General features: G+C 37.2%; 3 protein-coding genes across 4 annotated transcripts; all 3 read right to left on the reverse strand.

Moving 5' to 3' along the window:
* Positions 1-9,502: 9,502 nt before the first annotated feature.
* Positions 9,503-13,755, reverse strand: LOC141591596 (uncharacterized). 2 transcript variants are annotated; one of them, XM_074411980.1, is made up of 6 exons: positions 13,588-13,755; positions 13,028-13,185; positions 10,792-11,824; positions 10,672-10,700; positions 10,553-10,594; positions 9,503-10,463 (listed from the first exon to the last, which is right to left on the reverse strand). In XM_074411980.1, the coding sequence occupies exons 3-6, from the start codon at positions 11,812-11,814 to the stop codon at positions 9,665-9,667; spliced, it is 1,893 nt and encodes a 630-aa protein (XP_074268081.1). In that variant the 5' UTR covers positions 11,815-11,824; positions 13,028-13,185; positions 13,588-13,755; the 3' UTR covers positions 9,503-9,664. The 2 variants fall into 2 exon arrangements, with proteins under 2 accessions (XP_074268081.1, XP_074268080.1); XM_074411979.1 differs by having other exon boundaries at positions 10,553-10,597.
* Positions 13,614-16,353, reverse strand: LOC141591597 (uncharacterized). The gene is made up of 5 exons (XM_074411981.1): positions 16,272-16,353; positions 14,922-15,986; positions 14,802-14,839; positions 14,664-14,708; positions 13,614-14,562 (listed from the first exon to the last, which is right to left on the reverse strand). The coding sequence occupies exons 2-5, from the start codon at positions 15,975-15,977 to the stop codon at positions 13,767-13,769; spliced, it is 1,935 nt and encodes a 644-aa protein (XP_074268082.1). The 5' UTR covers positions 15,978-15,986; positions 16,272-16,353; the 3' UTR covers positions 13,614-13,766.
* A 1,906-nt stretch (positions 16,354-18,259) lies between these two features.
* On the reverse strand, positions 18,260-21,080 carry LOC141591598 (uncharacterized). Its single transcript, XM_074411982.1, has 4 exons — positions 20,910-21,080; positions 19,189-20,221; positions 19,023-19,081; positions 18,260-18,919 (listed from the first exon to the last, which is right to left on the reverse strand). Exons 2-4 carry the CDS (start codon positions 20,209-20,211, stop codon positions 18,658-18,660), a joined length of 1,344 nt encoding a protein of 447 aa, XP_074268083.1. The 5' UTR covers positions 20,212-20,221; positions 20,910-21,080; the 3' UTR covers positions 18,260-18,657.
* Between the last annotated feature and the right edge of the window lie 5,582 nt (positions 21,081-26,662).

The raw sequence follows: 26,662 nt of genomic DNA on the forward strand, positions 1-26,662 counted from the left end.
GGTTTGTGGCACACCGGCACCCTCAAATGTCTTCCGTTGGTGCTCAAACTTTGTGTGGCCGCTTTATCTGACCCGAGGAACTTTCTATGTGATTTCCGGAGAATATTGTTCCGGGACCCCTGAATCCCGAAAAACCGTGTATTATACACTTCAATTTCAGCCGTTCGGAATGTCGTACCGGGCCCTGTTCCTTTTTCTCCCTGTTTTTCAATCACGCGTCCGAGCTCATTTCAGGAATCAACCTGTTCGATTTCCGGAATCAACCTGTTCGATTTCAGCCTCAAATAACGAGCATTAACACATTTTTCACGATAATCCGAGTTTCGGCGAATGCTGGTTTGTGGCACACTGGCATCCCCAAATGTCTTCCGTTGGTGCTCAAACTTTGCGTGGCCACTTTATCTGACCTGAGGGAATTTCTATGTGATTTCCGGAGAATTTTGTTCCGGGACCCCGGAATCCCGAAAAACCGTGTATTATACACTTCAATTTCAGCCGTTCGGAAGGTCGTACCGGACCCTGTTTCTTTTTCTCCTTGTTTTTCAATCACGCGTCCGAGCTCATTTCAGGAATCAACCTCTTCGATTTCAGGAATGAACCTGTTCGATTTCAGCCTCAAATAACGAGATTTAACACATTTTTCACGATAATCGAGTTTCGCGAATCTTGGTTTGTGCACACCGGCACCCCCAAATGTCTTCCGTTGGTGCTCAAACTTTGCGTGGCCGCTTTATCTGACCCGAGGAACTTTCCATGTGATTTCCGGAGAATTTTGTTCCGGGACCCCGAAATCTCGAAAAACCGTGTATTATTATATACACTTCAATTTCAGCCGTTCGGAAGGTCGTACCGTACCCTGTTTCTTTTTCTACCTGTTTTTAATCACGCGTCTGAGCTCATTTCAGGAATCAACCTGTTCGATTTCAGCCTCAAATAACGAGATTTAACACATTTTTCACGATAATCCGAGTTTCGGCGAATGCTGGTTTGTAGCACACCGGCACCACCAAATGTCTTCCGTTGGTGCTCAAACTTTGCGTGGCCGCTTTACCTGACCCCAGGAACTTTCTATGTAATTTCCGGAGAATTTTGTTCCGGGACTCCGGAATCCCGAAAAACCGTGTATTATACACTTCAATTCCAAATAGTTCGTAAGGTCGTCAGGACCTGTTTCTTTTTCTTCCTGTTTTTCAATCACACGTCCGAGCTCATTTTAGGAATCAACCTGTTCGATTTCAGGAATCAACCTGTTCGATTTCACCTCAAATAACGAGCTTTAACACATTTTTCACGATAATCAGGAGTTTCGGGCGAATCTTTGGTTTGTGCACACCGCACGCAAATGTCTTCCGTTGGTGCTCAAACTTTGCGTGGCCGCTTTATCTGACCCGAGGAACTTTCTATGTGATTTCCGGAGAGTTTTGTTCCGGGACCCCGGAATCCAGAAAAACCGTGTATACACTTCAATTTCAGCCGCTCAGAAGGTCTTACCGGACCCTATTTCTTTTTCTCCCTGTTTTTCAATCACGCGTCTGAGCTCATTTCAGGAATCAACCTGTTCGATTTCAGCCTCAAATAACGAGCTTTAACATAATTTTCTCGATAATCCGAGTTTAGGCGAATGCTGGTTTGTGGCACGCCGGCACCCCCAAATGTCTTCCGTTGGTGCTCAAACTTTGCGTGGCCGCTTTATCTGACCCGAGGAACTTTCCATGTGATTTCCGGAGAATTTTGTTCCGGGACCCCGGAATCCCGAAAAACCGTGTATTATTATATACACTTCAATTTCAGCCGTTCGGAAGGTCGTACCGTACCCTGTTTCTTTTTCTCCCTGTTTTTCAAAATAACGAGCATTAAACGAGCATTAATCCATTTTTCACGATTATCCGAGGTTCGACGAATGCTGGTTTATGGCATACCGGCGCCCCCAAATGCCTTCCGTTGCTACTCAAATTTTGCGTGGCCGCTTTATCTGACCTGAGGAACTTTCTATGTGATTTCCGGAGAATTTTGTTCTGGGACCCTGGAATCCCGAAAAACCGTGTATTATACACTTCAACTTGAGCCGTTCGGGAGGTCGTACCGGACCCTGTTTCTTTTTCTCCCGGTTTTTTAATCACGCGTCCGAGGTCATTTCAAGAATTAACCTATTCGATTGAGCCTCAAATAACGAGCATTAAACGAGCATTAATCCATTTTTCACGATTATCCGAGGTTCGACGAATGCTGGTTTATGGCATACCGGCACCCCCAAATGTCTTTCGTTGCTACTCAAATTTTGCGTGGCTGCTTTATCTGACCCGAGGAACTTTCTATGTGATTTCCGGAGAATTTTGTTCCGGGACACTTCAATTTGAGCCGTTCGGGAGGTCGTACCGAACCCAGTTTCTTTTTCTCCCTGTTTTTCAATCACGCGTCCGAGGTCATTTCAGGAGTTAACCTATTCGATTCAGCCTCAAATAACGAGCATTAAACGAGTATTAATCCATTTTTCACGATTATCCGAGGTTCGACGAATGCTGGTTTATGGCATACCAGCACCCCCAAATGTCTTCCGTTGCTACTCAAAGTTTGCGTGGCCGTTTTATCTGTCCCGAGGAACTTTCTATGTGATTTTCGGAGAATTTTGTTCCGGGACCCTGGAATCCCGAAAAACCGTGTATTATACACTTCAATTTGAGCCGTTCGGGAGGTCGTATCAGAACCTGTTTATTTTTCTCCAGGTTTTTCAAGCACGCGTCCGAGGTCATTTCAGGAGTTAACCTATTCGATTCAGCCTCAAATAACGAGCATTAATCCATTTTTCACGATTATCTGAGGTTCGACGAATGCTGGTTTATGGCATATCGGCACCCCCAAATGTCTTCCGTTGCTACTTAAATTTTGCGTGGCGCTTTATCGACCGGAACTTTCTATGTTTTAGGAGAATTTTTTCCGGGACCACTGAATCCAAAAAATCGTGTATTATACACTTCAATTTGAGTCGTAGGGGAAGTCGTACCGGACCCAGTTTCTTTTTCTCCCTGTTTTTCAATCACACGTCCGAGGTCGTTTCAGGAGTTAACCTATTCAATTCAGCCTCAAATAACGAGCATTAAACGAGCAATAATCCATTTTTCACGATTATCCGGGGTAATAAAATCTCAATTTATAATTACAGATGTGAAGATAACTAACTATTCAAATGAGTTAAAATAAAATAACAGCTTATCTATTTGTGATTCTCAGAGCACAAATGGTATCGTAAGATATATATGTTTCTCAATAGTAATTTGTAGTATTGTACATATGCAAGCTCAAATAAACATTGATTTGTTTTCAAATTGCCCCGCCAAACCATGAAGAGTTAAGGATGAGAACTTGACGCAGTGTTGCTAGTTAAAAGGAGCTCAAATATATGGAACAAATAAGGAGTATTACACTATTATATTAGTTTTTTAATTTCATTTTGCATCTTACTATCATTATTATCATTATTTAGTCACAAGTATTCTACATGTATGTGTAAATCTAAGAATATTTATGTTCAAAACAATGTATATTCATAAATTATGGGTTTTGGAAATGTAATTTTTTTAATTGATTGAAGCTTTCATTTGAGACGTTTTCCCCATTAAAAACGCCTCAAATGTAATTTTTTTTAAATAAAAAAAAAAGAGAGAGAAAATTGTTGATTACAGCCTTTTAAAAACCACTTTTTGAAAATTACAGCCTTATATAATTTTTTTTTGTAAATTACAGCCATTATATCACTTTTCTTTGAAAATTGCACCACGATGACGTTTCCGGTGAATTTTGTCAAAAAGTGACCGATATACCCTTGCCTATTTGTTTGCATACTTACCCAGATTTTTTCACTTAATCTATCATTTACCTCTCAAACCCTCTTATCTTCCTCACCTGAACATCATTTACCCAGGTATATACTTACCACTTCAAAATAACAAAGCTAAAAGCATCATTGTTGTTCATCATCTTGTGTATCTCGTTGACATGCTCCGTAACTTTCTCGGTCTCACGCTGAACTTCCATTCCTTTTGTCTTCTCATGCTCCACCAGTAGAGACCGAATTTCATCATTGCTAGCAAGTTCAAGCGCTGTTTTACTAGCCTTGGTCTTGGCATTGAGATTCAAGCCTTTTTTTTAGCAAGTTCCAAGTTTTTTTCCAGCTAGCTTAACAACCGAATTTGCCAATTGACCAGCTATTACTATTAGTATTCCAGATTGAATGTTTGTCTGATTAATTTGAGTCTGCGAGTGTAAACAGCATCATAAATTTGGGGAAAATCGATGATGAAACCTAATTACTTTCAGTTTGGGCAAAATAAATTTGGGGAAAATCGATGATGAACCCTAATTACTTTCAATTTGGGGAAAATAAATTTGGGAAAAATCGATGATGAACCCTAATTACCTTCAATTTGGGGAAAATAAATTTGGGAAAATCGATGATGAACCCTAATTACTTTGAATTTGGGGAAAACTGATGATGAAGAACACTAATTAATTTTAAGATACAATGGAAATTATAGAATTAGAATTCAATTAAATTGATTAGGATAGAATTTGAATAAAAAGAGTGAATTAGATTAGGTGATATTGGTGAAGAAGAAATGGAGAATTAGAGAGAAAATGGAGTTGTGAATTTTGATGAAGGGGAAGAACATAAGATGAAGGTAAGGGGTATTTTCGTCCTAAAAAATGAACTTAAGTCACAAAAATTCAGATTTGTCTCAATTTTCAAACGGAGTAAGACTTTTGGTTGTAATTTCTAATCAGAACTGTTATTATAGCTGTAATTTAAAAAAAAAATTACTCCCTCCATACCAGACCAATGGTAACATTGACCGTTTTGCCACTATTCATGGTCGTAGGGAATCTTCAATATTATTCTTAATCTATAAGACAAAATATAGTCATGTGAGATCTTGTTTGACTTATCGTCATGAATGCTATAAGAATATCAAATTTTTATAATTTTTAATAATGCGTAACAAAAGATATTTACGTTGCAAAACGTGTCTCGACAAGTGTGAAAAAGTCAATGTTACCATTGGTGTGGTATGGAGGGAGTATATAAGGCTGTAATTTTCAAAAAGTGGTTTTTAAAAGGCTGTAATCAACAATTTTCTCAAAAAAAAAAGCGATTTACATCGGTTTTAGTCAATAAATGATGTAAATATGTTAATATTTACATCGGTTCTACACCAAAACCGATGTAAAATAGATGCTATTAACATCGGTTTTACTTAGTAAACGATGTAAATTATATACCATTAACATCGGTTTTAGAACCGATGTTAAGTTAAAAATACTACATACGTCGCCCCCAGAAACATCGCCACAAAATCGATCTCAATGGGGCAAAATAACCGATGTCAATGACACTTTTTCTACTAGTGCGGAACATAATCCTCCAGAAATCACACAAAAGGTTCCTCGGATCAGATAAAGCAGCCACACCAAATTTGAGAAGTAACGGAGGACATTAGGGGGTGCCGCCGGTATGCGATAAACCAGCATTCGTCGAACCTCGGATAATCGTGAAAAATGGATTAATACTCGTTATTTGGGACTGAAATCGAATAGGTCAACTCTTGAAATGAACTCGAACACGTGGTATAAAAATCGGTAGAAAGAGATACAGGGTCCTGCACGACCTCCCAAACTGCTCAAATTGAAGTGTATAATACACGGTTTTCAGGGTTACAAGTTCCCGGAACAAAATCATCCGGAAATCACACAGAACCTTCCTCGGATCAGATAAAGAACCCACACCAAATTTGAGGAGTAACGGAGGACATTTGGGGGTGCCGTTATGAGATAAACAAACATTCGTCGAACCTCAAATACTCGTGAAAAAAGCATTAATACTCGTTATTTGGGACTGAAATCAAATAGGTCAACTCTTGAAATGAACTCGAACACGTGGTATAAAAATCGGCAGAAAGAGATACAGGATCCGACACGACCTCCCAAACTGCTCAAATTGAAGTGTATAATACATGGTTTTCGGGGTTACCGTGTCCCGGAATAAAATCCTCCGAAAATCACACAAACGGTTCCTCGGATCAGATAAGGTGACCTCACAAAATTTAAAGAGTAACGAAAGACATTTGGGGGTGCCGGTATGCGATAAACCAGCATTCGTCGAACCTCAAATACTCATGAAAAATGGATTAATACTCGTTATTTGGGACTGAAATCGAATAGGTCAACTCTTGCAATGAACTCGGACACGTGGTAGAAAAATCGGGAAAAATAGAAACAGGGTCCAGTACGACGTCCCAAACGGCTCAAAATAAAGTGTAATACACGGTTTTCGGGATTACGGGGTACGAGAACAAAATTCTCCGAAAATCACACAGAAGGTTCATCAGATCAGCTAATGCGGCCAGAAAAAATTTGAAGAGCAACGGAGGACATTTGGGGAGTGCCGGTATGCGATAAAGCACCATTCGTCGAACCTGAGATAATCGTTAAAAATGGATTAATACTCGTTATTTGAGAATGAAATCTAATAGGTCAACTTTGGAAATGAACTCGGACACGTGGTATAAAAATCGCCAGAAAGAGATACAGGGTCTGGCACGACCTCCGAAACGATTCAAATTGAAGTGTATAATACACGGTTTTCAGGGTTACAGGGTCCCGGAACAAAATCCTCCCAAAATCACACAGAAGGTTCCTCGTATCAGATAAGGTGACCTCACAAAATTTGAAGAGTAACGGAGGACGTTTGGGGGTGCCGGTATGCGATAAACTAGCATTCGTCGAACCTCGGGTAATCGTGAAAAATGGATTAATACTCGTTATTTGGGACTGAAATCGAATAGGTCAACTCTTGAATTTAACTCGGACACGTGGTAGAACAATCGGGCAAAATAGAAACAGGGTCCGGTACGACCTCCAAATGGCTGAAAATAAAGTGTATAATACACGGTTTTCAGGATTACAGGGTCCCCGAACAAATCCTCCGGAAATCACACAGAAGGTTCCTCGGATCAGATAAAGCGGCCACACCAAATTTTAGGAGTAACGGAAGACATTTGGGGTGCCGGTATGCGATAAACCGGCATTTGTCGAATCTCGGATAATCGTGAAAAATGGATTAATACTCGTTATTTGAGACTGAAGTTGAAGAGGTCGGGTCAGCTAAAGCAGCCACACAAATTTTGAGAAGAAACAAAGGGCATTTGAGTCTAGAAACAAAGCACCCGAAATTAATGAGAAATACAACCTGACCCGAACCCGGCCCGTTAACCCGTTTTGGGTCTAGAAACAAAGGGCATTTGAGTGTGTCGTATGCGATAAACTAGTCCCGGACGAAAATCAGGTACTCTTTAAAAATAGATGATAAGTTGTTATTTAGGACTGGAATCGAATATAGTATTTAATGAAGCGACCAAGACACGTGGTGGAAAAACTGGGAGGAAAAGAAACATAATCCCGTACGAGTTAGACGTGGCAAAAACAAACCGAACCGATTGACCTGACCCGAGACCCGAAACTGACTCGAACTACAATGTGACCCGAAACCCGAATTGACGAAACCCAACCCGAACATGATCCGAGCTTTCTTGACCCGTAATTACCCGACTTGAAAATAACCCGATCCGAGCGAAAACACCAAACCCGAAAATGACCCGAAAATGACCCGACAAAATATAATTGTAATTGAACCGAAAATGCATGAAATGACTTTTTATCTATTATTCATTGACCCGAAAATGATCTGTCCTTAAACAACCCAACTCACTTAACCCGGGAAAGACCCGACCAACAAACCCAAAACAGACCCGAAACGACTTGTCCCGACCCGAATTAACCGAAATCAATGAAAGAGTATAGACCACGAACTGACCCAACACGAACAGATCCGACTCGATTGACTCATTTGCGAGGTCTAATTTTAATCCTCTTAAGACAAACTCAACACGTACTGAGCTAGTATAAGTAGCAGAAGTAACGTAGCTTCCCTCATTCGGTGCTAATGTAGTGCTCTTTAATGAGCTGATGATGAATAAATTTAGACAACATAATTAGGATTACGACTAGTATTTGGATTACAATTTTAGCAAAGTACAGACTTACAGACGTATCGGACTTCAGTCTATATTCTTAATTACGGTTGCATCAGAACTCTACAACAAAGTTAAAGCTTCTCATCATGACACAAACTGTTCTTTATTATCTTTAAACTAACCTTATTATGTTACAACTCTAGTTCTTCAAGATTAAAGATTATTATTTTATTAAGAGTTTGATGTATTCGAAAAAACTCCGATTCATAAGTATAAATACCTCATAATCCTCCTTCAATATCTCACAACTCAAATCATCAAATCAAAAACAGCAAACATAATGAAGGGAGTTATCATCTTTCTAGTTCTACCTCTACTCTTCGCCATCGCTTTTGCCCAGAATCAGAATTCCGCGTCTGCTGATGAAAATCAAATCAGTACAGATATAAACGACCAGAAATTCCTGTGGCGACACTTCCACGGAATTCCGTTCCATGGATACCATCATCACTTATTCCCACATCCTCACTTCCCCCATCGATTTCCACACCCACACCCTTTTTTGTTCCCAAGCCAGCCTCCGTCTTCCCCTTCCACTCCTTCCGATAACCAAGAAATAAACGACGAGTCCTATCAGACCAATACTGATATGAATGACCAGAAATTCTGGTTCCCATTCCACGGAATCCCGTTCCATGGATACCATCATCACCTATTCCCACCCCACTTTCCCGTACATCCACACTTTCCCCATCGATTTCCACACCCGTTCCCGTTCCCATTCCCTAGCCAGGCTCCATCCTCACCCTCTGCCCCGTCTGACGACGGAAGTCAGTGATGTATTCTTGCCGGTATAACAAACTCAACATTGCGAAGCTGCATTCCCTTCTAGTTAATATTATTAGGTTATAGTAGTTCATACTATAAATAAGTTTGTTGATATTATTCATCAACATACAATCTAAGAATCAATAATTAATAGCTATAAGTTAGTTTTATGGAGATTTAGCACAGTTTACAGTTGTAGTCCGTATTATTTACTATTTATATCAGTAAATTTTATTTTATTGTTTTTATTTTATGAATTACTCGGTAATTCGGTATATGAACAGGTTCAATTTGTTCAGTCAGAAAAACTCAATAACCCCCTATACAAAATTTAACTAAAATCAGTCGACAATAGCCGGAAAAAAAACGTATTTTTAACTGATGAGACAAAAAAACAATTAATCAGGATCGATCACAGAGGCACAGGCCGTATTTCAAACTTAACAAACAAACGTATTTTTCCGAATTTAGTCGTAACTGTCGTTGTATCTTATATCGCCTTAGTCTACTGCAATATTAATCTCCGGAACTTTGTTATTCGTAAAATAAGTCACAAGGACAATTCTAATGTTAACGAATTTTAAACTTAGATTAAAGTTATGAGTCTTAACGAGATTTAGCACAGTTTACTCATGTACCATTATTTACGATTTATATCAGTAAACATTATTTCATTCTAACTAGTATTACTTTACGAACTACATATTCCTGAATCCTGTTACGCCTTTTGCGTATTTTACTAGCAAAACGTTCTGAATGTTGAGTATACCCCGTGATATTGTACATTTGTATTGTTTGCCTATGATAATTGCTCATCTACGGCTACTGAAGCTAACGGAGACATCCAGGCAGAGATCACCATTGCCTAAACGCAGAGGAGAATCTCCATTGTTGAAGAATTTTATATTACCCTTCAGAGGTTTCGGGCCTTCTGCCAAACTGTCATCGACAGTTGAAACCCACAGGTCAACTTCAACGACCAGAATGGATTCTATTGGCAGGGATAGACAAGATTTCAGCAATGGCAATGTGTGTTCCGAATCATTCAGTTGCACACCGTCTTCATCAAACAGTAAATTCTTGAAAAACTCGTCATGGAAACATCTTCCAGGCTCACAATTGTCATATCGTGCGTAAATCTTCCCCTTGATTATTACTGGGGGACATTTGTCACTTGCTTTAATCTCCACAGTAGCGGACACTCCTTCAGAGAATATTGAGTAATGGACCACAGCAAAACCTTGTTTCCCTCTGATAACGCTGCAAATGCGCCTATCGGCAAGTAACTCAAGATCAAGAATATGAAATTCAATCAGGCCGCGACTGATAGCTGCCTGACTGCTACCATCCTTGATATCTACACTTAGAGCGATTCTTTCAATCAGGGACATAAACTCAAACTCATGGTGCTTAGGGCCTTTAAGCGATACACGCATGCCTGATGTTGGACACTCTAGAGGGCAGGATGCATCCCACAAGACAATTCCCGGCCAGCAGCAGTTGACACAATTAATTGAGCCACAAAACTTGAAAGGCTTACTATCTTTGCTACAAACCACAACAGAAAACACCTCCAACAATGTCTCCGTGTAAGTGGGACTAGGTAAGACCCTGATACATTTTACGAAAAAAAATAAAAAAATTAGTTCACACCAGATTTTGCAGCTGCTGTACATTTTAAGGAAAATTAGTCCACATACCAATTAGAAGTATAGGTTTCTGAAGAATTGTGTTCAGCCAAGCTGCTGTACATTTTAAGGAAAATTAGTTAATTTAATGATCTGCGAAATATCACTATAAAGAAATGCGGTCTACATACCAGTCATCATTCACGGTTGCTTCTAGCACCTGAGCAGAAAGCAGACAGCAATATCAGAACATCAGGAAACCAATGCAACATAATGAAATTAATGGGGATATGGAAAGGCCCTTCACATACCCTTTGCTTTTCAAACGAATCATGGTCATCACTGCTGTCATCACTGCTGTACGAGGTTGTAGAATCCCACATACCACTTGGGTTATTCCTGTAAAGTTGCCAATATGCAGAACTCCAAATAACTTGCACTCTTATGCGCCCATTGCCCGTCGCAATATCCTTTTTATAAGGTTGCCAGTCGTCGACTGGTTTGAATTCAACTGTATCATTTGCAATTAATGCATTATTACCATCAGAAAACGACGCTTCAATTTTTAGAGATGAATAAGCGGGAACAGCAACCACGGATCTTGATAAATTGATATATCGCCCAGACTGGACCTGTACACAATCTTGAACTTGTTTCTTATTAAAAAGTGAAGACATTTGACCATTTTTGCCAGCATAAGCAGAAACAGAACCGTATAGCTTCGTAATATCGGGGCAGCTATTTTCCTCATAACGAGCAAGATCCCGTTCACCTACACTCTCATAATTAGGAACATCATCATCCTGTTCGTCGTCAGGTGGAACAACACAATAGTCGAAATCATCGTCTGGGCTGAAGTGAATGACCCTTACAGTGGCAGCAACAGCATATGGGAATATTGCATACTGCACTTTCGCATTCCAGTTCTTATCGCCTGCAAGAGTCTCAGTTATATATTCTTCTGACCAGTCATCTAAACCGGAGGTTCTATTCAAAGTGATTTCGCCTTGTAGAGTAATTTCGTCATGGCCAGAGATGGCGGAAAGGTTAACATTAAGACTGACATATTCAGACGGTATAATAACAGCATTGTCCAGGTTGTCTTCAACCGTTAGGAACAATTCGTCACCAGAAACCATAAACTGTGGACTGTCTTTAGTTCGGTCGTAGATAAAAAAGGTGTGATCTGTATCAGTGACCTCAATCGAGCCATAAACTCTGAAATCATTTACGTTGCCATTTACGCTGATATTGAAGATTTCAACAAGAGGGGTAACCAGAAGAGAATTGTAAAAGCGTGGTTCTTTCTTTTTAACAACATTATTCGTATCCATATTGTTTTCCCTACAATCAAAAACATACGTATTAAACGACTCCCTCCATTCCATTCCGACTTCCAAGAATGTACTATTCAAATTCAAATGATTTTTCGTCAATTGAATGAATTTGGGATTGAAAATACGACATTTGAGCTAACATAATCGGGGTAAAGTGGAAAATATAGTGAATTACATCGAAAAGAGGAAGTATGTTTTTTTTTAAAAATCCTTATACTCCGTATTTAAAAGGAACAACCAAGTTATGTTTAATCTCAAAAGTAGAATTTAGTAAAACCGCAGCCGCATATGAATTAATAGTTCATTGATCAACCATTACTTATATCATCATCACTATCATACTCGCTCCGTCCCAATCATTTGAATTAATAGTTCATTGGTTAACCATTATTTATATCATCATCGCTATCATACTCGCTCCGTCCCAATCATTTGTTTATCTTTGATTAAGGGTCCGTTTGGATTGAAGGAATTGGAGAGAAGGGGAGGGAAGGGAAAGGGAGGGATTTAATTTCCTTTGTTTGGATAAAAAATATGGGAGAAAGGAAATGGAAGGGGATAGAAATGAGAGGACTTATTTTCCCCCCTATAGAACAAATTATAATCTTTCCAAGGGTGGCAAGATTTGGAAAGAAAACATTATTTGGACTCTAATTATACCACCAACATCCTACAATCCTCCATCCATTCTTCATCTCCCTCCTTCCTCCCCTTCCATTTCCCTTCATAATTTTTGTTATCCAAACACCCAAATCCCATTTGCCCTCCCCTTCTCTCCCCTCCCTTCACCTCCCCTCACTCCCCCTCCCCTCCCTTTCCCTCCTAAAATTGTATCCAAACGGACCCTAAAAGACCGCTCACAACGAGTAAAAAAGCAAACAAATGTTAGGGATGGAGGGAGTACAGATTATCTAAATTAAAATTAAAATTAACATTACAATATCAACATTAAAAAATGATAATTCAGTTTGAATAATTTAAATTATGACATAATTAAAACAATATTGACAAGTTTTATCATCATAAATCGACCAGTAATTAACAGCCTATTATTAAAAATAATTACTCCAATTTTAACTGAAATATTAAGATAAATATTAACAATTTTACAAAGCCAAATTAACCTTAATTGAAAATCAAACAACTACACAGAGAACCAACGAAATCAAAATAAGAAAACGAAAAATAGGAATGAGAGAGACGATATTACCTCGATAGAAAGACGATTTGATTGAGAGAAGAAGATATTATTGTTGCTTCGTAATTTGGGTTGATTTCAGGAGTTACGGAGTTATTATTGTACTTCACAGTTGAAAGGGAGTTGTTACGAGCCGAATCGAAATTGAGTTTGACCTTACTCGGCTTGCCCTGAAGAAGAAAAACTCGAGCATGAGCCCATCTCAATTCTCAAGCTTACACGAACTTGAAAAAAAATTAATCGTTATCAAGCTTATGAGCTTTAACACAAACTCGAGCTAAACTCTAGCCTATAAATAATTGTTAATTTGTTTATTTTATTTTTCTTCCAATATTTTCAATAACAAGACTCAAAAGTTATATACTGCCTAATATGTAAAAATATTTGACAAATTAGTGAAACATTTTTTATCTCTAGTTTAGGTGATGGTGTGGGTTTATAGCGAACAATAACAAGGTATTTTTTTTTTTTGAAAAAACCCCACCAAGAGGTCATGATCTTACTGCTAAATCGGCTTTAGCAATTTCAACGATGCGACTAGGAATAGTCGAACAAACCATCGAGAAAATTACCTTCACCCAGCGGAAATCAGGAGACAGAAGAAAAACACAGCAATTTATAAAAGCGAACAAAAGACATCAACAGTAGCAAATTTAGTTCACAATGGGGCGGCAATTGGAGGATCTCGCCCAAGAGGATAAGTGCTACTTATCCCAATTGCAGCGGATTAAACCAGAAGCCTTTGCTAATTTTACCAAGCCATATTACGGCGACCGAAACGAACGGAGACCTCCAGGCAGTGATCACCATTGCCTAAACGCTTAGGAGAATCACAATTGTTGAAGAATTTAATATCACCCTTCACTTCTGCCAAACTGCCATCGACAGTTGAAATCCACAGGTCAGTTTCAATGACCAGAATGGATTCTATTGGCAGAGATAGAAAAGGTTTCAGCAAAGGCAATGTGTGTTTCGAATCATTTAATTGCACACCGTCATCATCAGAGAAAAGTAAATTCTTGAAAAACTCGTCCTGGTAACATCTTCCAGGCTCACAAGTGTCATAACGTGCGTAAATCTTCCCCTTGATTATTACTGGGGGAGATTTGTTACTTGGTTTAATGTCCACAAAAGCGATCACTCCTTCAGGGAATATTGAGTAATGGACCACAGCAAAACCTTGTACCCCTCTGATAACGCTGCAAATGCGCCTATTGGCAAGTAACTCCTGGTCAAGAGTATGAAAGTAAACCAGGCCGCGGCTGATAGCTGCGTGACTGGTAGCATCCTTGATATCTACAATTAGACCGAAGTTTGCAAACAGGGACCAACCATCATTACCCCGAAGGCCTTTATGTATTACAGACATGCCTGATGTTGGACAGTCTAGAGGGCAGGATTCATCCCTCTCGAAGAGGTATTTGGGCCAGCCGGCGTTGACAAAAGAAATTGAGCCATAGAACTTGAAAGGCTCCCTATCTTTGCTACAAACCACAACAGAAAACACCTCCAACAATGGCTCCGTGTAACTAGATGGAGGTAAGACCCTGATACATTTTACGGAAAAAAAAATTAGTTCACACCAGATTTTGTTTCAACTCATGAACCTTAATAAATAAATCACTATCAACATATGAGGTCCGCATACCAATTAGAAGTATAGGTTTCTGAAGAATTGTATTCAGGCGAGCTGCTGTACATTTTAAGGAAAATGAGTCCATATCAGATTTTCTAGTTAATTTAATGATCTGCAAAATATCACTATAAAGAAATGCGGTCTACATACCAGTCATCATTCGCGGTTACCTGTTGTTCAGACATTACCTGAGCAGAAAGCAGACAGCAAAATCAGAAAATCAGGAAACTGATGCAACATAATGGGTATATGGAGAGGCCTTTCACATACCCTTTGCTTTTCAAACGAATCGTCATCACTGCTGTACGAGGTTGTAGAATCCGACATACCACTTGGGTTATTCCTGTAAAGTTGCCAATATGCAGACCTCCAAATAACTTGCACTCTTATGCGCCCATTGCCCATCGCAATATCCTCTTTATAAGGTTGCCAGTCGTCGACTGGTTTGAATTCAACTGTATCATTTGCAATTAATGCATTATTACCATCAGAAAACGACACTTCAATTTTTAAGGATGAATAAGCGGGAACAGCAACCACGGATCTTGATAAATTGATATATCGCCCAGACCGGACCTGTACACAATCTTGAACTTGTTTCTTATTAAAAAGTGAAGACATTTGACCATTTTTGCCACAGACAGCAGCATAAGCAGAAACAGAACCGTATAGCTTTGTAATTTCGGAACAGCTATTTTTCTCATAACGAGCAAGATCCTGTTCATCTGCACTCTCATAAAAAGGAACGTGCTCCAGTTCATCTGCACTGTCATAATAAGGAACGTCGTCATCCTGTTTGTCACCAGGTGGAACAACACAAGGGTCAAAATCATCGTCTCTGCTGAAATGCACGACCCTTACAGTGGCAGCAACAGCATGTGGGAATATGGCATACTGCACTTTCGCATTCCAGTTCTTATCGCCTGCAACAGTCTCAGTTTTATATTCTTCTGACCAGTCATCTAAACCGGTGGTTCTATTCAAAGTTATTTCGCCTTTTAGATTAATTTCGTCATGGCCAGAGATGGCGGAAAGGTTAACATTAAGACTGACAGATTCAGACGGTATAATAACAGCATTGTCCAGGTCGTCTGAAACGGTTAGCAACAATTTGTCGCCGGAAACCATAAACTGTGGACAGTCTTTAGTTCGTTCGTAGATAGAAAAGGTATGACCTCTATCAGTGACGTAAATCGAGCCGTAAACTCTGAAATCATCATTTACGTTGCCATTTACGCTGATATTGAAGATTTCAACAAGAGGAGTAACCGGAAGAGAATTGTAAAAGCGTGGTTCTTTCGTTTTAACAACATTATTCGTATCCATATTAATTCCCTACAATCAAAAACATACGTATTCAAATTCAAATGATTTTTCGTCAATTGAACGAATTTGGGATTGAAAATACGACATTTGACCTAATATAGTGAATTACATCGAAAATAAAGTAGAATTTTGTAAGACGCAGCCGCATATGAATTAATAGTTCATTGGTTAACCATTATTTATATCATTATCACTATCATACAAGTTCCGTCTCAATCATTTGTTTATCTTCAATTAAAACACTCCCTTATAAAGAAATTAAAAAGCAAACAAATGAGACAGAGGTGATAGTACCTTGATAGAAGGACGATTTGCTTGAGAGAAGGAGATGAACTGTGTTGTTTCGTAATTAGGGTTGATTTTACGAGTTGCGCAGTTATTATTACAGTATGTGTTTTTTTTTTTTTTTTTTTTTTGTAAATAACCCCTTTTATGTACCAAATTTTACAAATCTTATCTATATTAATACAAAAGACAATACTCAATCCTCAGCGCGCCACGTCATTAATGCAACCTTTTTTTTTCCTGGAAATTCATGTTATGGTGGGACCCGTTAGTGTGCAATGTATTTATTTCTTCAGATTTTCGTCTTTTCAAACATGCGATAAATTCCGTCTTGCAACAAATTCTATGAAATAATATTATGAAAAAATTTTATGAATTAATATTATGAAATAATTTTATACATTCTGTGTAAATAAAACTAATAACATATACGCAGAATGAATTACAAATGGGAGTAAATGAAATTGAATTACATAATTTTTAAAACAAAATTAAATAATAATAAAATTACATAATTACGAGAAGGAATTACATTTATATACGGGATAGAACATAAAACGCAAATGAATTACATACATAATTTTTTAAAACTACATGGTACAATAATTTTTGTTTAAAAAATAATTCTTGACGGAGTATTTACTTGGAGTATAAAATATTCATGTATTTTGGTTAATATTATTGTACCATGCAGCAACAACATAACAACATAATTTTTTTAAAACTTCATGGTAAAAAATTTTTTGTTTAAAAAATCAATCATGACGGAGTATTTACTTGGAATATAAAACTCGGCAACTTAACTATCAGCCGCGCACACCGAAAATGGTAGGTGACAATTATTGGCAACCGAGTTAATTTAGTCTTTAACTAGCATTTAAAGAAAATTTTAATTTTTTTTTACTCTAAAAAAACAAATAAATTTTAATTTAATTTACAAGTGATTAAAAAAATTTTAATAATTTTTTTTAAAATTTTTTTTTAATAAATAATTCACAATTGTTGTAATAAATATTTTTTTAATAATAACAACACGATAAGTTAAGAGTCGAAAAACTTTAAAATATGTTGTTTTTAGAAATTCAATAACAAATATACATCCAAAAACGTTAATACTGGCCCAAATACATACCCGTGCAATTTTGCACGGGTTTAAAACTAGTAATCACTTTATAAGTCTTTTTTACAAATAACTACCTTCAAACACACTTAATTCAAAATTTAGTAAAACCGCAGTCGCATATGAATTTAGTAAAACCGCAGTCGCATATGAATTAATAGTTCATTGGTCAACCATTATTTATATCATCATCATCACAGTCATACTCGCTGCGTCTCAATCATTTGTTTATCTTTGATTAAAAGACCGCTCACAAAGAGTAAAAATAGTAAAAAAAAACCAGGTAGACGCGAGAGTAGTCCCTCACCCCCTCCTATGAGGGGTCACCGCCGGTGAGGCAGTCACTATCTCGTACTCATGTAAATAAATAAGGAATAAGGCTTGAATAATTTCTAAGTTAGCTTGAGAGTTTGAAGACAAAGGTCAGTGTCCTCTTAAGTACATTCTTGTTCCTGCTTGGTTGATTTAATTCCAATGAGAAGTTTGGAATTACAAAATCTTGCTTATCAAATTCTAGATTGATTAAATTGTTAATTATCTTCATGAACACCTTTAATGTCACTATGTACTATGATTTATGCAGGTGTAAGTTGATGCATGTGTAATGTCTTATGCTTAATCGGTTAGTCTCTCCTTTAAGACCGTCTCACATATAGACATATTAAGACATACAATGAGTAAAGGTTGCAATTTTCGAATACCAAGGATATTCGATCTTCTATTATGTCATTTGTGTGATTTTCTGCCTTCTTTTCGCCTTGGTCACGAATTATCATGGAATCAGTTAACATGAAATCGTTGATGTAGACGCTATCATATATTCCTAAACACTCGTATTATCCAGCTTGTTTTTCCTAGAGAACTAAACAACCAAACATTCTCAATTTTGCGTGATTCTCTCGAATAATGTCCTTGTCACCAAGTGTGGTTCTTAAAGCTATTTTAAGATCTTTCTGGATTTGTTCAAACTAATTCATCTTTATTACATACATGATTCTACGATACAAATTGAAATAGAGATGGCTTAAAGCATGACCCTCATCAATGTCCGACAGAAATTTAACATAAACATCCGGATAGAGACCACCTGTGCGATTGCGCCTATTTTGTGAGGAGAATCTTCATTCATGAAGAATATCACATTCCCCTGAAAATCCTGACCCATAACCCATTCGACACAAATCCGAAATGACCTGTTAAGTGGAACACGGAACCATAGCCGCCGACTGACAACCCACATAAGTATATCCTTGGTTCATCATTTTAACTCCTTGCTTACCACTCACAAAACTTAACGGAAACATCCATGTAGAAATCACCTTTGCCTATTTGCTGAGAAGAACCTTCATTCTTAAAGAATGTTACATTACCCTTCAAAGGTTTAGTTCCCTCTGCCGAATTGCTGACATTGACAGGCCCAATCAACAGGTCAGCTTCGATGATTAGAAAGGAATATACCGGCAGGGATAGATTAGGTTTCAGCAATGGCACCGAGGAATTAGAATGGGTTTTTGAGGAACGGTATTTAGGCATGTTGCTGCACATTTTAAAAAAAAAAAAAAAAAATTAGTCCATATCAGATTTTCTAGCTGCATTTATGATCTGCAAATTATCACTATAAAGAGATGAGGTCTATGTACCAGTCATCGGTCAAGGTTGCTGAAGAAGGATGTTTAGACACTACCTGGTTCGACATTACCTGAGCAGCAAACAGAAAGCAAGAAACAGACAGCAACATCAGAACATCAGGAAATTAATTCAACAAAATGAAATTCATTGGGGACAATGAAAAGGCCTTTCACATACCCTCTGCCTTTTGAACGGATCCTCGTCCCTGCTGTTTGAGGCTATAGGATCCCATATATCCCCTGGGATATTATTTCTGTAAAGTTGGTTATATGCACTACTCCAAACAACTTGCACTCTTATGCGCCCATTGCACCCCACAATATCTTTCTTATAAACCCGCGATTTTGCAGATCTGAATTCAACCATACTATGGGCAATTGCTGATTCAGTATCAGCATCAGCATCAAAAAAAGAGGCTTCAATTTGTAATGATGAATAAGCAGGAACAGCAACGACAGATCTTGATAGATTGATAAACCTCCCAGATTGGACGGGTACACAATCTTCAATCCGCTTACAAAAAAGTAAAGTCTTTGGGACGTCATTGCCACTACCAGCACCTGAAGCAACAGCAGTGACAACTCCATATAACTTGGTAATATCGGTGCAGTCATTTTTTTCATAATCAGTTACATCTTCTTCATCGGTTCTCTCATACTCCCCGCCATCCAACAAACCAGTTTCTTCAAAAGAGTCGAAAGCATCGCCTTTGCAGAAGAACAAGACCCTTACAGTGGCAGTAACAGCATACGGAAATATGACATATTTCACTTCTGCATTCCAGTTGTTATTGCCTTCAACAAACTCAGTTTTATATTCTACTGACCAGTCATCTGTATCGGTGGTTCTGTTCAAAGTGATACTGCCTTCTAGAGTAATTTCGTTATGACCAGAGATGACGAAAAGCTTAACATTAAGACTGACGTATTTGGACGGTATAATAACAGCATTGTTCAGGTCATCTTTAACGGTTAGCAACAACTTGTTGTCAGAAACCATCAACTGCGGGTCGTTTTCAGTTTGGTGGTAGATAGAAAAGATATGACCTCGTTTATCCTCCACCATAATATCGCCATAAACTCGACAGTCATCATTTAAGTTGCCATTTATGCTGATATTGTATATTTCAACAAGAGGGGTAACATGAAGATAATCGTAAAAATATTGTTCTTCCGCTTCATCATCACTACTCATAGCCATATTGTTTTCCCTGGAATTAAAAACATACGTATTAAACGACCCCCTCCATTCCGATAAAGTACTAGTCAACTTAGAAAAGAGGGAGCACTGTTCAAATTCAAATGATTTTTCGTATTTTACGTCAAAAGAACGAATTTGGGTATTGAAAATACGACATTCGACCAAATATAATCGGGGTAAAGTGGAAAATATAGTGAATTACACCGGAAAATATAAAAGGAACAACCAAGATGTCGAGTTGCCATGCTCATGTTAAATCTTAAAGGTAGAATTTTGTAAAACGCATCCGCATAAATAGTTCATTGGTTAACCATTATTTATATCATCATCACTATCATACTCGCTCCGTCCCAATCATTTATTTATCTGATTAAAAGACCGCTCACAAAGAGTAAAATTTCATACTACTAAGTACTAACATTACAATATCAACATTAAAAAATGATAATTCAGTTTGAATAATTTAAATTATGACTTAATTAAAACAATATTGACAAGTTTATCATCATAAATCGACCCGTAATTAACAGACTATTATTAAAATTAATTACTCCAATTTTAACTGAAATATTAAGATAAATATTAACAATTTTACAAAGCCAAATTAACCTTGACTGAAAATCAAACAACTACACAGAGAACCAACGAAATCATCAAAATAAGAAAACGAAGAATAGGAATGAGAGAGACGATATTACCTCGATAGAAAGACGATTTGATTGAGAGAAGAAGATATTATTGTTGCTTCGTAATTTGGGTTGATTTCAGGAGTTACGGAGTTATTATTGTACTTCACAGTTGAAAGGGTGTTTACTGTAGGGTTGTTAACGAGCCGAATCGAAACCAAGTTTGTGCTGAAAAAGAAAAATTCGAGCGTGAGCCGATCTCAATTCTCAAGCTTACCCGAACTTGAAAAAAATTTACTCGTTATCAAGCTTCTGAGTTTTAATGCGAGTTCGAGATAAACTCGAGCCTATAAATAAATAATTTTTTTTTCTTCCGATATTTTTAATAACAAGACTCGAAAGTTATATATTTATATGTAAAAATATTTGATAGATTAGTGAGAAATTTTTTATCTTTAGTTTAGGTGATGGTGTGGGTTAATGGGTTTAGAGTGAATAATAACATAGACTTGGCAAACAGATAAGGTCATGTCGTGTTCGTGTCAACTTTAAACGGGTCACCACTATCCCAACCCTAAACCTACCCAATTACATAAACGGGTCAGTTGTCTCAACCCTAACTCAACTCATTTAATTTTTCTATAACCCAACCCGACATGTTTAACCAATTTATCTTTTAGCAAGCCATGTATAACCCATTTATCTTTTAGAAGGTCATTTTTAACCTACTTAACTCGTTTAACCCTATAAACTAATGGCCGCGGTAAAAAAAAGGTATACCTACATAATGTTCGGGCATATTATGCCCTTATTACACTCGTAAGTAAACATCACTGCGATACAACTATTAAAAACTAACAAAAGACGATGTCGGAAAGTAAGATCGGGTTGGTGGAGTACGGAAAAATGTGGACGAGTCTCCTTATCTATGTCTTGCAAGCATCTAACATCTCCTGAAAGCCCCCGAAGCGAGTGAGTTGCGGAGTGACGATGGCGTGGTATACTTACGCCACAAGAGCGTAGAAATGAACGGTGGATAACAGACAACAGGCTGCTTCCGATGGAGCATAGACTCCTACACCAAGACAAACAAACTCGACAGTCACACGAACGGCGGATCAACAAGCCCACCATGCACACAATGACACAGACCACATCAAGGAACACCCCTCGTCCAATCTTTTGTCCATAGTTGCTTTTAAGCACCATCTACCGACGGATCCAACCCGAACCAGACACCAATCTTCCTTAACTATGACCAAAACTCCGTGGATAACGGGATAGGACACCCGAGACATCCGTGAAGAGCCACTGATAGCCAAAACCCCAAGGATACAGGGACAGGACACCCAAAACATCCTTGAATGGACGACTAAAATTACTTGGAATAACATAAAACGACCTAAAGAAAATTTAAACACCATAAATTTGCAGAATAGACCACCGCATCCGACCAAACCAACACAGCTACCAGACCCCTACTCAACCCAACCGTGACACTTCACATACCCAAAAAATCTTTCAACTGTAAACTCATTCCAAACGGAAAGACGGACCCAACGACCACATCAAGACCACCGAAATTGGCCGGTCAGACAAAGTGACCACGAGAAAACCCAAACCAAACCACGATTCTCAAAATCAGCTTCCCGAGACCACAACTTGACATGCAACAAGACCAACAAAGTCCAACGAAGAATCTAACCAGACGCACGAAAAGCATCTACATTTAACCGGATAAGTGAGAAACAAGGCAGAGAACCGATAGATGGGGAAAATGGGGGGATCACCAATCGGTCCCAAACTGCAACTAACACAAGGGACTCACCAGACAACGGACCGATTGGTTAGGGAAATGTGGGGGATCACCAGTCAGTCCCAAAACAGACCCGAAAAACAAAGCTCATCGACGAAACATAACAATGGATGGCTAGACACCAGCAACACCAAACCGATCACAAAGACAGATTAAAAACAAGGACAAAGGGCCTTACCAGGGGTGGGGAAAGGGGCGAGGGGAAGGGGAATACTCCCTGACCAAGGATGCATACAAGACCGGCGCAGACAAGGCGGAGAATCGGAAGTATATATGGGTTGTCATGTAGATCAACTAGGCCGAACATCATAACCAATTGGTCAATCAACAAGGCCGAACATCATAAAACGCGATGGAAAGAGAGCCACTAAAGAGGAGGAAAGAGAAGTATTGATTTCGCCGGAAATAAGCCCAGGGAAGAACCCATCTCCGGCGAAAGGTTATGGGAGGAAAAGGGAGGTAGTGTGTGGAAAGAGGAGGCGGCGGATCAAGGAATAGGGTTAGGGTTTTTTGTTTAGAGAGAAGGAGGAGGGGGGAAGGGGGAAGGAAACAACTAGAGAGAGACTTGTTTTTTAAAGCGAAATGAAATAAAATAGACCAATAAACTAAAGATTCAATTTGATGATGTTATATTAACAGATTTTTATGAGGAAAACACATGCTAACATTAACATATGTGAAAAGTTCTTCTGAGAATTACAACCTGAAACATCTCATATTTAATTATTCTTTTAATTCATGAAACATTCATCATTTGAAGAAACTACATGCACTACCGTAGAAATAATTTTACATGTAATGTATTTACATTATTTATTGTTGTAAACGTATGTGTATTATTTAATTGAGAAGTTCATATGATCACCTATATAAAAAAGGTGACTTACATTTGATGAGAAACAATAAACAAATAGTTTCATATTAAGTTCTACTCATCTCTCATTACATTGAGGAGTCGTTTGGTTCAGACATTAGGAATGAAATAAAATGGATTCTAACTCCAATGAGGTATGGAATTAGAACCTCATACATGTTTAATGTTGTTTGGTTAAATCGGGTAATGAGAATAATAATGTATTGGGTGGAATAGAGTTAGAAACTTGGAGGTAAAGATGGGTATGAGATTCCAAGGGGTTGGAATGGAGTTAGATTTCATTAGGTATCTAAGGCACTGTTTGGCATTACACTTCAAGTAGCTTATTTGACCAAAAGTCCAAAATTTCAGCCACCTGGTTTTTTGCAAGTGTTTGAGCATTTAAAATTTCAGGTATCTGAAATAAGTTATCTTTCATTTTTTGCCCCTTCAATCTATAATATTAAATAATTATCAGCATATCCTTTTACATCATTATACCAAAAAGTAGCTACATTTTCAGTTAGTTTGCCAAACATTTTTTATATAATCAGTTATCTTATCAACTCCTAATTTTCAGTTACCTTATCAGTTAGCTTTTCAGGTTATAGTTAGCTTTTCAGATTTCGACTACCTTTTTAGGTTTCAGCTAGTTTTATCAAATAGAGTCTAACTTCATTCCAAAATGCTCTAACTAAACATTGGAATGGATTCGAATCCATTTCAATCCATTCAAAATGTTCCAACCAAACACCCTCTCAATTATCTTTAACATATTCTAACTTTTTCTATACTATTTATTTGACGACAAGCTCATTCTTATCAAATTTGCTCGTACCGTAATAAATATTATATTATCTCTTTTATATTTGTTTAATTATGTTGTCTTCGATTAATAAAATTGTTAATGCATTTATAATTATGGGTCACGATTAGTCTTTAATTTTTCTGGGGTTCGATAAAGCTTTAATACAAGGTGGATAATTTAGGGGGCCCGGGTGGAGAAGTTCCCACCATAAAAGTTCATAAATAATTAAGTTAGAAGAATAGACCCTTAGCATGTGAATGTTGTAGCTCAAATGGTAAGAGGCATGGTCAACTATGTCTCTCCTAGAAGTTGGTTCCTACCGTTTGAAGAAAGGAAGGATCCCAAAGAATCATTGTTAGACGTTCCATGTTCGATTCTTTGAAGAGGCATGCTTTCATAAGCTTTTCTGATGTGTTTTTTTGGGCCTTAAGAGTCAGGCACTCAAGCCATAACTACTTGCAAATAGTTCCTAAGTCAAAAAATTGTTTCTAACAATATTTGAACCTTTATGCTAAAATTTTGCGTTTTCCATTGCCTTAATATGGATTGACCAATGTTGGTAATTTTGAACATCATTTAATGGTTGTACCTAGGTTTGATAGGGTTGTGTCAAAGTATTAGTTTATCGGTCATAATTTATAGATGTATTTCTTGATTAATACTACAATGAGAATTGGGGTTTGGTCCTTGTGAATTAAAATATATATTGTAATTAAATATAATTAATTATTACTCGGTTCAAAATTGCAATGAACACTACTACAAAATGATGATATTGCAACACCTTAAAAATGTTGCATATACCCATAAAAATGTTGCGATAAGGTTTAAACAATATTTTAAAACTAGGTTTGGTGTCTGGCTTCGCCCGGGCTACCTCTATTTACCGTTAAATTTTATTTTCAATGAAATAAACTATATATGTTGGAGTTGTCTAACTCACATATTCACTATTTGTAATATATTTTTTTACGACATATCTTTTAATTATGATGAAATGTAAAATTTATTTTCAAATTTTGAGACATGTTCACTATTCCGCTATTAATATTATGAGTTTTTTTAAAATGTGCCCAATAGGCACATGTTAATAAATGTTTTAGGCATAGGTTAAGTTTTGTTCCATTTTAATTTATCCAATTTCCCTAAATTTTCTCAATTACAATCACCATTAATTTGAATTTAGATAAGGCTTATCACGTGCCCATGGGGCACATTTTAGAAAAACCATAATATTATTACTTTCACGACATTCTTTCTTAATATCATTATGTTCACTACTCTCGTGGTTACTATTGTTTCTTTTACTAATACCTCTATTTTTTTCTGTTAAATTCATTATTCCCGTTAATTTTATCCGGCCTATATTTAAATAAATAAAATATTTCCTTGAGTCGATTGGTTATTTAATTGTTCATACTTTTTCTCATTGTTACCACTGTTACTTTCACTTCATTCGTAGTTACTTGCACTACTCCCACTATCATTATTATAACTGTCACTACTCCCACATTAATACCGTTAATTTAATTAATCTCGTTGCTGCTACTATTACTTTTACTACATTTAATTTAATGTATAATTTTATGATGATACTAATTAATTCCATAAGTGGGGCATGTTAATTTTAAGGAAAATCACTATATTCTTGTGTTTTCTAAATTTAATTACTTTAATTTAATGTAATTTCCATAAATATTCTTCATCAAGGCATCTTTATATTATACTTTTAACCAAAATTATATAATATTTACATTGAGGTCCCTTTATCAGGTCCATCACACGGTGCTATCGATTTAAAACTATATAGTATAATTAATTTGTATAAATTTCTTTAATTACATTGAAGTCCCTTGGTTTCTGGAATTAATATATAGTATTGATGTGTTGCTTAAAGTCTTGTTGCATTGGCCTAGAGCAACATGTCATGCAACATTTTTAGATAAAGCACAATACTTTTCACTAGTGTTACACTTGGTTTGAAAAAGCAACACTTTGCAAATGCAACACGTAGGATATATGAATGCAACACTTTTTCCTAATATTTTTTCATTACGACAACATACTTTTTTTGCTTGCAACACTTTTTTGGATTATATGACTCATAAATGCATAAGGTTTATAATCTATTGCAACATGTTTTTATGTTGCAATAAATTGTATAACAACATTTTGCCGTCTTTTCCAGCCTTTGTGGTACATAAGATGATATTATATGTAATATCAATTAAAAGATCAAACTTTTTCTTCAAAGTATATTTACTATCATTATCGACAGTAGGTCTCATGGGAGACCGTCTTCCACTAATTTAGTGGGAGACATAATAGGAAAAAAAAGAAATTTAGTG

The sequence above is a fragment of the Silene latifolia genome, chromosome 7 (genome assembly GCF_048544455.1).
Source record: "Silene latifolia isolate original U9 population chromosome 7, ASM4854445v1, whole genome shotgun sequence".
NCBI classification, from domain to species: domain Eukaryota; kingdom Viridiplantae; phylum Streptophyta; class Magnoliopsida; order Caryophyllales; family Caryophyllaceae; genus Silene; species Silene latifolia.